The 12,640-nt window shown below is 42.7% G+C and overlaps 3 protein-coding genes across 11 annotated transcripts; 1 reads left to right on the forward strand and 2 right to left on the reverse strand.

The window, feature by feature from the left end:
• Positions 1 to 227: 227 nt before the first annotated feature.
• LOC108030324 (probable basic-leucine zipper transcription factor Q) lies at positions 228 to 11,748 on the forward strand. 8 transcript variants are annotated; one of them, XM_050887585.1, is made up of 8 exons: positions 228 to 1,107; positions 1,931 to 2,415; positions 5,088 to 5,389; positions 6,484 to 6,556; positions 6,625 to 6,827; positions 6,897 to 7,706; positions 8,708 to 9,302; positions 9,918 to 11,748. In XM_050887585.1, exons 2-8 carry the CDS (start codon positions 2,343 to 2,345, stop codon positions 10,082 to 10,084), a joined length of 2,223 nt encoding a protein of 740 aa, XP_050743542.1. In that variant the 5' UTR covers positions 228 to 1,107; positions 1,931 to 2,342; the 3' UTR covers positions 10,085 to 11,748. The 8 variants fall into 8 exon arrangements, with proteins under 8 accessions (XP_050743542.1, XP_050743539.1, XP_043948130.1 ...); XM_050887582.1 differs by having other exon boundaries at positions 6,625 to 7,706; XM_044092195.2 differs by having other exon boundaries at positions 1,996 to 2,415; positions 6,625 to 7,706.
• LOC108030325 (uncharacterized) lies at positions 3,025 to 3,755 on the reverse strand. The gene is made up of 2 exons (XM_017103182.3): positions 3,508 to 3,755; positions 3,025 to 3,432 (listed from the first exon to the last, which is right to left on the reverse strand). Exons 1-2 carry the CDS (start codon positions 3,717 to 3,719, stop codon positions 3,330 to 3,332), a joined length of 315 nt encoding a protein of 104 aa, XP_016958671.1. The 5' UTR covers positions 3,720 to 3,755; the 3' UTR covers positions 3,025 to 3,329.
• A 126-nt stretch (positions 11,749 to 11,874) lies between the features above and the next one.
• LOC127010989 (uncharacterized) lies at positions 11,875 to 12,403 on the reverse strand. 2 transcript variants are annotated; one of them, XM_050887504.1, is made up of 2 exons: positions 12,271 to 12,403; positions 11,875 to 12,216 (listed from the first exon to the last, which is right to left on the reverse strand). In XM_050887504.1, exon 2 carries the CDS (start codon positions 12,206 to 12,208, stop codon positions 11,990 to 11,992), a length of 219 nt encoding a protein of 72 aa, XP_050743461.1. In that variant the 5' UTR covers positions 12,209 to 12,216; positions 12,271 to 12,403; the 3' UTR covers positions 11,875 to 11,989. The 2 variants fall into 2 exon arrangements, with proteins under 2 accessions (XP_050743461.1, XP_050743462.1); XM_050887505.1 differs by having other exon boundaries at positions 12,280 to 12,385.
• Between the last annotated feature and the right edge of the window lie 237 nt (positions 12,404 to 12,640).

Raw genomic sequence — 12,640 nt, forward strand, 5'->3', positions numbered from 1 at the left:
TTTTTAAAATTGTTACATTTTTAATCTCAAAAAGTTTTTAAATATGTCACATATAAATGTATCTATCGTACTTCAAAATGTTATAATCCCCTTCCACTTCTTTGAACCATAAAATAAATTTAATTTGGAGAATTAACAAAATGGCCCTTGATCAAAGCAAACTATACATCAAATGTAACTTAAAGATACATATACATACAAAACATATATCTTAAAGATACATTTTTTTTGGTAACACCACAGATCTTTTAAATAACATAAGTCAGTTCTCGCAGTGCCTTACATTATATTTTAGTTCTCAATTTATTAAAACATGAAATACCCATTCTTAAGCTCAGCAATTCTTTACTAAAAGCATTATTAGCGTGGGAAAATACTTTCTTCTGCAGTGATTTGTTTTCTCCGCGCAGTGTAAGTAAAGTGATTCGAAAACGCAGGCGAGAATCCGAGATATTGTTTTGCATTATGCCCGGGGGGAAAGGGCTGTGCAATGTCAGGTGGTAAAAGCGGGCCCAACAAGGCCTAAAGGCAGTGCCGCCAAAGTGGCGGCGAGGAAAATGCAATTTTCCAGCGAAGAGGACGGGATAACGGCACACAACTGATTCACTTTAATGCAATTTGCATGAATCCGGCGGCTAACAGAGCGCCAGCAGCGCGCTGTTAACAGAGCTGTGTTTATTGCGCACATCCCAGCTCATTCATAAAAGCCAGGAGAGCAGGGACGCTCTCTCATGAGAGAGAGAGCGGCGATTGAGTTGTTGGCTGCTGCTGTGCTGCAATAAATACAAAGGACTCAGCATCCGCAGCAACAGTGGCGTCCAGCTCTGAGCGCAGAGTGTAGCGGAGTGTCGAGCCTCCGAGGATTCAGTCATCGCGTAGCCGCCGTGTGTGCCACACAGTCGCGGGTGAATCACGGTCTCCTCGTGCGCCGCGCCAAGTGCATTCAATCAACATAAAAAGTAATTAGAGCCCCCTCCCCTGCGCCCCCACTAATTAAATGCAAACAAATGGCAAGTGAACAGCGGTGGCAAAACTAAAGGCCACTCAACCGCCAGCAAGTGCAATTGGAATTCAATCAAGTCGAACGGAAATTGTCGCACATTAAAAGTAAATTAAACAATACCCCGGCCCCTGGGTCTCTATTAGAAGTTATGGCTTCCAGCCAGCTTTGTTTCATCTGTCAATGCGTGTGACAGTCACGTGGGTGTGGGGACCGGGACTCCGACTCGGATTGCTATTGCCGCTGGCATGGCGATAATTTCTCACACTTCGAACGTGGCCGGGACTGGCAATGAATTTCCGCTCCAGCCTCCTGCGGATGCTTTCCTTTCGCCTCGTTTTGTTTGGCCTGGCCAGGCTCTGTGCTTTTCCTGATTTCCCGGTGGCGCCCCCTGCCCACCTGCCCCACTGTGCTTATTTGGTTAGCTAAGCCAAGCTCTGGCTTCGCTTGTGCCATAAATTAAATAGATTGACGGTGCATTTACCCTGCCCATTGCGTAAACACTTGGGCTGGGTAGTGGGCCTCCTTGGGGCATCTTCTCTGGGCCCGCTTTCACTTCTTTAAGATTAGTTAATGGGATTCAATTTCATTTGAAATTGGCCACCACAGAACGTGGCAATCGCAGCTGCCGCGCTGATTACATAAGGCACGTTTCCCGAGGAAACACTTGTTGGGTTTTCCACCTCCTCCGCCCACCGCCCACTCCCCCACTCAACCAGACACGTAGGCTCTGGGGGGAAAGGAGTAAGTGGTTGGGGCAGCCGGAAGAGCTGGGGAAAGCGAATCACAGTTGCGCCATTAGGAACTCGGCGAAGTAAATTCAATATAAGCGGGGCCTAATGGCAGCAGTTGAGTTCCCATTTACATTCAGCCTCCATAAATTGGCATGGCTGCGAAAATCGTTGCCCACTTAAGAGGGCCCACATTTAGCAGGCGCAGCATCAGCATCCGCATCCGCATCAGCATTGTAAATGCAGCATTTCACCCTCTTCAAGTGACAAGATGAAAAAGCGTACAAGTGTGCATTCTAAAAATAACAAACAGCTCGAGTGAGATAAAAACAGCAACTGCCGCTGCTACCGAGCTCCAAAGGTACAAAGTGCTAGCGTAAACACAGTCGCAGTCGCAGAAGGAGCGTAAACAAACATCGGAGCAAACTGAAACGGCTAACAAACCGCGTGGTTTGAGTGTGCGGGTGTGTGAGTGTGTATCTGTGAGCCCGGGCCAGAAGAGCCAGGAGCAAGCGCCACAAAAAATGTGCAAGTAATGTGCAGCAAGTGCAGTGCCATCCGTGAAATCCGCCGAAAGTGAGATTCTTCTTGGGATTATTAGCAGCGACAGCATGACGAACGGCCATTCCTGGAGGTCCTGCCTCCTGCTGGCCACCATCCTGGGATTACTCAGCCGGACCAAGGGTGAGTCGGGAAAGTGCGGAAGCCCTCGAAAGTCTGGGGATATCGGGGCATGTCTGGGGAACTCCCTCCATCTTCGGCTTAAGCAACTCTCTGCCGCTGATTGCTTTGCTTGAATTATGGAGAGCAGACGGACTAAAAAGGGAGAATTCATTTTACAGCCTTATTAAATCTGTATTACATAAATTACGCCAAGCGTTTCATTCTGAATTTTTATGAGCGCTTTACGCTTCCACATTTCACAATTCACATTTCGCATTTTCCATTGCCAGTCGCCGCTTTTATGTCATAATGAGTGCAGCCTTTTGATTTAATGACAACTGTTTGCCATAAAACAAAACACGAGCAAACACACACTGCGAGTGTGCCTGCCTTTATGTGGCCGTGATTTATTTCAGTTCTTATTTTTATGATAATTTATCAAATATGCATAATAAAATGCCAGCAACGCGACCGTTTATGGCCCCTGCAAATTTCGCCAAATTTCATATGTAAGGTGGCAACAGCTTGCCGATCGGATTTTGTGCGCTGGGGTGGACCATGCTTAAGTACTATGATTTATTAAAGGTCAAGGCTCGGCGTCGGCTCGGAGATAGGCGGCACACAAAAACATACATACCCTTACATTTATTCATTCAAATTTATATTTAAACATATTACATTGCTTTTAAAAAAGAAATATTAGCCTATTAACAGGGAGCATATTACCAGTTGGTCTTCATAAGCATTCATTATCACAGACCTTAGGTATAAATTAGAGCCATTTAAAACTTATTGAGTAAATTAAAAAAATAAGTTTACCACATATGACGACATATTAAAATATAATGAGAATTTTACCAAATCTAGGGTAATATTATATATATATATATATATATATATATATCTCCCAGTTTTTTATTTATTTGTGCCAAGTATTACTTGTTGATAATCTCACGATCGCAGCAGGCGGGATAATCAGCATTTGGAGCTATGTACTTTCCGAATTTCTTCCCAGGGGGGAGTCCATAGGCACCGCATCTAAAGTATATAAAATAATATTGTTTACAAAGAGCACATGCATCCCGATACCTATTTCAACACTATCAAGCTCACGTTTGGATCTCTGCCTCGCTTTTGTCTCCGCAAATAATTCGCTCACACCTTTTTGGGTGGCGTGCAGTCTGACCCTTTTGAAGGACTAGGCCATCAACGACACACTTTCCAGGATGAGCTGGATCCTTAAAAACACCCCTGGATACGGCAGCCTCGGTGTTCGAAACCAGGAGAACGGCGATCACCGCAAAAATAACGACAACTAGACGCATCTTGCAGCCTTCAAAACATAAGTTAGACTGAGAGCTCAGCCTCATCTGAGACTCAATAAGCCTTATCAATCGACGGCTGGTCAGACAACTGGGTCACAGATGAAATAAATAAGTAAACACTGGAAAGAAAACACGAGATATTGCTGGAGTCTATGGGCTCGACTATCAGATACCCTTTACTGAGCTAAAAGTAGTGCCTGGCAGATGGGGTTATGCAAGAATATACGGAGGTGCCTCGTAATCGCTGGAGTGATTAGGGTTAACATTATTTTTGTGGCACCTCTGATATATACCTTGTAAAGCTGAAAACGCTTTCTTCTACGTTTTGCATTCTTTCCGCTAAATAAAATATCCCCTTTTTCTGTACGTTACTTAGTAATGTGTTCAAAAATAATCAATAGAAACGTTGGCAAAAAACACAAATGTTTATTTTTACTTTATTAAAATTTGATAATGGTGGTGTAAATACAGTTTTTTGGGAAAAACATAAAAGCCAGTCCATTATGATTTGCCGGAAAGTGTGTAAGAGGTAGAAGGAAGCATTTCCGACCCTATAAAGTGTATATATTCCCTATAATCCGACCCTATAAAGTGTATATATTCCATATTCGTCGACTATCGACTATATATTTATATATATTTTTCATACGATATTTCTATAATCATTACTTATGTAGTAGTAAATGGCATTATCAGGTGAATAAACTTTAAGGAGTATATCAATTTACCATACCAATTTTAAAGATATGTACGCAATCTTTTCATTATCGTATCGTTAAAATAAAATACTGAAAAAAAAATAATTTTATTTGGATTTCTAAAAGCGCGTTCATTACGCTGAATGTTTCATCGTTTCTTTTAAGAAAAAGATTTGATATTCAAAATAAATCATTAAGTGCTGTTTTATTTTTTGTATGCTTAATATTGAACTTCAATTTAATCAATAATAATATATTAATATATTTAAAATCAGTGAGGTAAAACCAGACATAAATTTTTTCTATGTTTAAATAATATTTACTAAATATAAGATTCAAATATTTATTTAAATATATATTTAAAGAAAGAAATTATAAGATAGAAACGTACTCTGTTCTCGAAGAGGGGAGAAAAACAACAAGGGTCTCATCCAAGCTATTAAAAAAGTAATATCTGCTCTAGAAAATAATTCAAATTTAATTTTTATTCAAGCAAGATTCGTATTAAATAAAGCAAACTCAGCGAAGAGGCAAAAGTAAATAAGTTTTAAATGTACTTTACACAGGTCCACCCTACAGTAAATATATTTTGAGTATTGCTGACTGTTTTTGCATGTGAAAAGTGAAATAAGCAGGGGATTATTCTGCATTTGTTCTTGCCTTCTCGCAGCTTTGCCCTTTGAGTATGTAGATGAGCACGAGGACTTCAACTACGACCTGGACACGGCCCAATCCCAGGCCAAGTACGACGCCCGTCTGCTCTCGCAGCAGATGCTCAGCGACGCGGAGCTGCAGCGGCAGGGGGTTAGTGGCGCCCAGGACAGCGCCTTGGATGGCGACTCGTCGAGGGCTCAAGGGATTGCAGCGGGATCCGACCTGGAAGCCGCCTCCTCGGCCCAGGAGAACCTAGAGCCGCACAGCAGAGCAGCCTCGTGCTTCACCAACGGCCACAAGTACACACACGGACAGAAGGTAAGGTGGCACCAGGAGCGATACTATAAATTGGTTTTCCATGCACCCAAGCACACTGGGCAACGTTTAAATTCGGTTTGCTGAGTGCGAACAGTTTTATTTAAAACAAGTTTGATTCGAATGGCTATCTTGATTGAAGGACAAAATGTTTAAGAAATGAAAATGAGGAGGGATTTAATCGAAACCAATTAGGCTGTCACTCTTCATTATGTGATGGACTTGAAGGTTTTAAGGCCTTTTGACACCTGTTTTATTTTTGAATAGCTGACGGGATTTCATGTGTAAGTTCATAAAATTTCGTTAAGTAGTAATCCCTTTTGTGTCCAGGATGCAACTCACGACGTTTAAAAATTCTTTTAGACGTTTATTTTAGATATTTAGTTAAAAATGAGTCAAACGTAAGGCCCCTATGACCTTGGAGAGCACGTAACCAAAATGCTAAGGTGTACAACTATTTCACACTTATATTAAACGAGGTTGCCATAGCTTTCTGAAAAAAATAACTTTCAAAATATCATAGTATTGAGAAAATATTATTTATAAGATAAAAGTAAATGTTCCTAAGTCAATGTCTGTCCATCCGCGTAAACTTAGTTATTGAACTTGCCAACTATAGGTGTTAACTTATTATATTATTATTATAGAATTAGTTTTAATTATAGATATATTTTATTGCCACTAGGTCCTGGGTTTTAAATGTGTAATGAGATGTGTTTTTTAGTCATTAGAACAACCATAATCTGATGAGCATTCCCAGTAATTTAACAAAGAGATTACATAATTTGAATTTGTGGCTCGTTAGGATGTATGTACCTGGTACATGTTATGCGAACGCCCGCAAGCCAAGGCTGCCAGTCCCAGAGGCAGACTTTCTGTTCGTTGAGCCAAGATGTGCGGTTCGCTCGCCCATTCATTGTATCTGAAACCCATCAAACCCCTGGCACAGTGATTGATTGTTCGGTTGTGGGACCGGGTTCACATATGCATATAATCCGCATGTATATACGCCGCAATAGCACCTGCTAACCTTTTGCTGGGTGGACCGAACTCCTCGGCAGGGGAACATTTAAATCATGTGCTCTATCCTCTTGCAGGTTCCCCGCCTGGACGCCTGCGAGGTGTGTCTCTGCATGGACGGCGAGATCTTCTGCTGGTGGGAGAAGTGCGGTTAGTTTTCCATCGGCTTTTCCCCGGCATGCATAATATAACGAGAAACTTTTGCCTTTTTCCCGCAGATAAGGCCAATGTAAACAAGGCGAAGTCGGGTGGCAGTCAGGACGTCAACGCTGGACTTGGTCTGGGAAATGGAGATGGTGTCGGCGGAGACGGAGACGGAGGCGAAGGCGACGACGACGATGGCGATGGTGACTATTCAGATCCATATCGCCACGAGAGCACAACGGGAAAGTCAACAAAAGTGCATAAAGCGGCTAGGAAAGTTGGCAAGCGGCATAAGCATCGCAGGAATCAAAAGAATTTTAATGACTACGAAGTTTACCACAGCCAGAGGCAGCAGCAGCAGCAGAAGCAGCAGCAGAAGCTGAAGCAGAAGCAGCCGGATTATAAAAAGTCCGCCGTAAAGCAACAGCTCCAGCTACAGCAAAAACACAAGGGCGACGTTGGTGGCAACTACAATATAATCAAGGAACACAAACACGAGCAGCAGCAGCTACAGCAGCAGAAAGTGGCAGCCTTGGCTGTTAATCAGGCGGCGAAGGCAACGCATTATCAGCAGCCAGCCTCCACCACGCCGCCCCATCCACAGCAGCAGCACAACAATCATCCGCACCAGCAGCCGCCGCATTCGGCCAGCAAAATCTTAAATTTCCCCGAAAACCTGCCGGCCCTGCTGTACTACGACTACAAGACCGAGGAGCACGAGCACCACCAGCACCAGCACCACCAGCAGCACTTGCTGCACGAAAAACAGCGCCTCCTGCAGCAGCAGCAAGAGGCGTTGGCCCGACAAAAGGCAGCTGAATCCGAGTCCCAGCAGTCGGAATCCGCAGCTGGAGAGCCCTCCGCCGCCGCTGATAAAAACTTTGATGAGGCGGAAACCGACAGCGATATTTTGCCAGAGCCGCCTACAAAGCAGCCCCGGGCATCTGCCACACAATGGCCAACGAGCAGCAGCACGGCCAAGGCGTTGATGACAGCCCGGCCAGTTGCCACTGTGGCAGCCACATCCACATCGCCAGCCACGTCTGCGAGCAGGACAACGACACCGAGAGCGACAACGGCGACAGGAACAAATGAAATGGTGACAAGCACGCTGTCTGGAATGGAAAAGTCCGGGGCCACAGTTGCAGCCACAAATGTGAGTTGGAGCCTGGGTTCGGCTTGAGAAGGGTCCTTGCCTCCGGGCCTGTGCCCCGCCAGAAGGTATCATAGAGTTGCTTGCCAAGTGGGCAAGTAGTGCGGAAATCATATCCGTCAAATGTGGGCACTGGCAGTACTAGCGCTCTAACTGGCTGCGGAGATTAAAAATTAAAACACAACTTTTGCTGCGTCTAAAGCATAAAGTTAAAGCCACTTCTACAAAGTTAAAACTCTAATTATGTTCTTTGAGCAGCAATGATGCTCCACCTACCTCCTCTTAATGTTGCAGAAGGTTATTGTTGCTAGGTTGATGATTTATTTTTGCGAATTAGGAAAAACCATCTTGTTCACTTGTCAGTTTTGATCAGAGCGTTCGGTCTGAATGGCCAAGGGTGTGGGTTGATGTGAGTTGAAAAGTAAACGTAAAGAAATAAGAATTCTGCCTAATTCAACAATAAATGAACCTTTTCCAGTAATGATAGAACCGATTTAACAGATTTAAAAACAGTGTGATGTAAAAAGAAATCACTGTCACTTCAAAGATTTTTTATATGCTGTATGATATGCGTTTGTGATTTAAAGATAAAAAAGTTTCAAGTTCCAATCGATTTCAATGTAGGATTTCGTCCTGTTAGTGGTTACACATTGGTTCAGTCCCCCCTAAAGAACTCGCTTTTTTATTTTTTGGTCAGAAGTCCAGGGTATTTCGCTATTCGAGTTCCGGAACTACCCACATAGTCCTTCTTGCTCCTCATTCTGTGTGCTTTTCGTGTGGGCTTTGAAGAGCCCCAGGGAGGCTTACCCAATTAGGCTCTCGGCCACTGCCACTTCATTGGCTGCCCCCAGCGGAGAAGCCTGAACTTTGCACTTTCGGCGTGTCCAGTGAGCCTGAAACGCTTCCCGTAATGGGGTTTTTCATGCTCGAACTGCTTTATTATTTACTATGCAGTCAAGTCGAATTAACAGTCTGTGTTTTATTTTCGCCCCGAACCCGGACAGCTGCAACATGATCGCAGTGGACCCGCCGCGGAGACCGACGACGCCTTCCACCGGTGGCTGACATCCACCGAGCTGAATGCTGACAACACGGACTCGCTCGACGACAACTTGGAGCAGGAAACGCCGGCATCGACAATAATCGATGATGTTGGCACGGCCAACCAGAGTGACAGGAGCAGCAGTGGCAGCCAGGGCATCGGCAAAGACAATGCCAGCGATGCCGTCTTCTTTCGCAGCTCGTACAACGATTACAGCAGTGAATTCAATGGCAGCGTTGTCAATATTGACATTACACTAACTGCAGTTGATGTGCATCCCCATCGCCAAACGGATTTAATTGCAAATGGCAACAGCACGTCAGGCGTTAACGACAATGGCAACGGCAGCAGCAGCAGAAACAGCAAAACCAACAGCAATGGCAATGGCAACGAGGGAGCAGCAGGGACAACAATGGACCCACTGGCAGCCGGGAGCGTCGGGAGCAGCGGCAGCAATCAGGATCAACCTCAGCAGAGCCCTGCTGTTCCGCCGTACACCCTGACAACGATTATCACAACAACGCCGCTGGCACCAGGGCGTATGTGCAATGTTTTGGGTAAGCAAGCAAGTCAGCGGAGGTCCCAAAGGACTACTTTCATTGCTACACGGAGAAACAAATAACCAAAGGTTCTACTGGTCAATCCAAAGTTATCATTTATTAGCTACAGGCTTTTAGCTTCCAAAGTTATCATAATTGCTTCCATCTCCTATATATCCTAATTAAAATTTGACCAAACAATGTTCTATTATTACATTTGCATTACTCTAAAACGACTTAGGATATACTTCTTTGAGACGGTGTTTCAGTACATGTTTTTAGGACTTTCGAAAAATGGATAATTATTACTTATAATTTGTATTTTTATCCCAAAAGATACTAAATTTTGGGAAGATGTTTAATATCCATATATGTATGATTAAGGGAAGTGTAAAAACTGGATGGTACTTTGACGGTATAAATATATATAAAAATAATACCACTTCTGCCCTTTTTAAAGCTTGTTACCTTTAATGCATATTATGAGTATTGAAAAATCTTAAGTTTGTTTCTCTGTGTAGCAAAGTCGGTGCACCTTCCTCCCCCGTATTTTATTACTGCCCGTCACAATTGCTCACTTCCTAATCCCATTTAAACTGCAAATCGAACTGGCTTCCGTCGCTCTTGTTGCAGGCAAACTGTATAAAATTGGCGACATTCTGCCACAGGATACGGGCAACTGTCTGCAGTGCATCTGCACGGATGCCGTGACACCCGACGAGATGCCGAGCGTCACCTGCAGTCCGCACAATTGCCCACCGCTGGTGCTGCCGGATCTATTCGATGCGACTGGTTACTGAGGTTACGGGTTTGTGCTGTAAGTTGGTTAGGGGGAAGCCAGCTACCAGGTGGCAGGTGCGAGGTGCCCCGCCCCTGCGGCGTGCTTTGGGCGGGAGGTGTGGTACGTTTTCGCATAGATCGAATCGTGATTTAAATTTTGAAACCGAAGCCACTACTGCAGCCAGCCAAAGGAACCGAGTCGACCGAATCAGTCTCATATTGCATGTCAAGGTCTCAACTAACTCAACTCAATATAAATTGTATGGATTTCAGTGTAAAGCCCTCCCTATCACGAGTGCCCCGAGCACTCTCTAAAAACGAAACCTATCAGCAAACATATACTACATATATTCGTGTAACACTATATATATTGATCTAAAACGACCACTGAAGAGAGAGGAAGGATGGATACTCGTACCGCAGTTGAGGCACAGTCTAGGTTTAAGCTGAATGTTTATGCATTTTATAAGAATCTGAATTCATCTCTCTCCACCATGTAGTTGATAGAAGTCAAAGCCCAACAAGAAACCATAAATGTATACAGCAGTAGCAATCGTAATGAATTTATAGAGGTACCGCAGCAGAAATATATATATACACTTACTATATCTATCTACATACCTATATCTATACCTATTTATGTCTGTATTGAGTTCAGTTGGATCCGTTTAAAGATTATTTCCCGACTGAGACAAAAGCGTGTAGGGTTTTCAATACATTGAACAAAAGGAAGCAAAACGAAAAAACTTTTACAAATATAGGCAACTAAAATCTATAACGAAAAAAACTGAACAATGACAAATAATGATCAAACGTGTGTAATATTTTAATTTTGATATTAAAAGCAAACAACGTATTTCTCATTTGCATGCATGTACTGTTATTGTTTTGCGCTTCTTTAGAAATTTACCTATACGTAATCTACGAAACAAAAAGCGATGTATTGTGTATGGAAGTTGTTTTAACAAAGCTGAACTTGGCAAAGAAAGACACCATATCGAGTAGCTATAACAATTTTAAGGCATAATCCCTAATTGTATTTAAACATATACTTAGAAACTCTCGTATAGATTCAGTGAATTCAAAATTTACAGCGATTTCCGATTTGTATTTGCTTTGGTTTCTGGTGGCAAAGACAGCATTTATTTCAAAGCAAGTTTAGGCGTGATAAACTTTGATTTATTCGGAAGGGGTTAAATTAAGCGGAATATACTTGAAAAGTAGAAAACAATTTCGATTATAAGGGAAATCAAAAGGATTCGATCGCGTTTTTTGCAAGCGAGGTCGAACCAAACTATATAGAAGATATTAAACTATGAAATCAAAATGCAAAATATACGTACACACATATATATACCGAGCGAACACACATGCAAAAACACATAAATATTTATTATTGATGTCCACAAGAGAGCGCAAACAGAAGGGCATCCGATATAACAAATTCAAAGTAAAAATAGAAAATAATAGAAAAAATTCATCTTGGACGAGCGTTTTAAAAATGTATACAAGTATGCGTATTTATGTATGTGTAAAATAAATGTAACTACAACTCTCAACTAATCTACAAAATCACACACAGATGCCCGAGCATGCCTGTGTTTAAATGGAATTTGTGTTTGAGATCAAATTGAAATCAAATCGACATGAATAAACCGAAACCCAATTAAGGCATTTCAAAACATGTTATCAGTGTCTACTTTATTTTAGTGGATTTTAACCTACTCATAAAGGTAAGATAGAAAATCATATTATTTTAGTTTATTTTCATCAGGGACTATATATGCTCATTTGCATGAAAAGTATAGTATTACATTATAAAATTTTATTTATTTTAACAATTGATACACAAATTGCTCGCAGAGCTATGAATTTACATAAGAATACATGTAAAAAGAGTAAGGCCTTTAATTCATCATTTCCGTTTAATCACCCTCGCTGCCAGACTCGAAACCCGAATCCTCGGCCAGTTCAGCAAAGAACAGGGCATGCACGGCCAAATGCAGGACAGCTGCACTTCCATCTTCTTGATCGGGTGATGGAACTTGAAGGATTTGAACAGGAGCTCTTGCGTAGTAGTAAAACGCGTCTCTTTGACTCCCAAAGGATCTCACCGCCAGCTGGTTGTCCCCGCCTCCGTCCATGTCAGAATCTGTAAAAATAATGCGATAAGTTGCCGATCCGAGTTGAAATTCAAAGCAACGACTATTAACACTTGATGGCTACGCCCTGGGCTTGTGCTTTTTGGAATTTTGAGTGTTTGCTTATCGAGCGACATTCAAAGTGTGTTTGAATATTACTTGGCCGATGGATATGACAGGCCAAACAAAGGCAATACGACTGCGGAAATTGCCAGCGGCATATTGGCTGTTTAATATTGTTAAATAAAGCGCATCGCAATGGGTCAATGCCTCGGTTCGCGCAGAGGGTTTATTAGTTTTCCAAAGCTGTCTGTGTTTGTGCAGCGCAATCATCGCAGTGACAGCCGACCGCAGGGTACTTTCGAGCTGTGTACGTGAATGTGTAACCGGAAGCGGAAGCTTCCGTTGACCGCATAAAGCCATTTGGCCATTTTG

This window comes from Drosophila biarmipes, chromosome 2R (genome assembly GCF_025231255.1).
Source record: "Drosophila biarmipes strain raj3 chromosome 2R, RU_DBia_V1.1, whole genome shotgun sequence".
Classification (NCBI taxonomy): domain Eukaryota; kingdom Metazoa; phylum Arthropoda; class Insecta; order Diptera; family Drosophilidae; genus Drosophila; species Drosophila biarmipes.

Coding starts and splice junctions, on each gene's coding strand:
- LOC108030324 (XM_050887582.1), top strand. CDS start 2,343: ATGACGAACGGCCATTCCTGGAGGTCCTGCCTCCTGCTGGCCACCATC. Junction 6,557..6,624: donor CTGCTGGTGGGAGAAGTGCG/GTTAGTTTTCCA, acceptor TTTTTCCCGCAG/ATAAGGCCAATGTAAACAAG. Junction 9,303..9,917: donor GCGTATGTGCAATGTTTTGG/GTAAGCAAGCAA, acceptor CTCTTGTTGCAG/GCAAACTGTATAAAATTGGC.
- LOC108030325 (XM_017103182.3), bottom strand. CDS start 3,719: ATGCGTCTAGTTGTCGTTATTTTTGCGGTGATCGCCGTTCTCCTGGTT. Junction 3,433..3,507: donor AGCGAGGCAGAGATCCAAAC/GTGAGCTTGATA, acceptor TATATACTTTAG/ATGCGGTGCCTATGGACTCC.
- LOC127010989 (XM_050887504.1), bottom strand. CDS start 12,208: ATGGACGGAGGCGGGGACAACCAGCTGGCGGTGAGATCCTTTGGGAGT.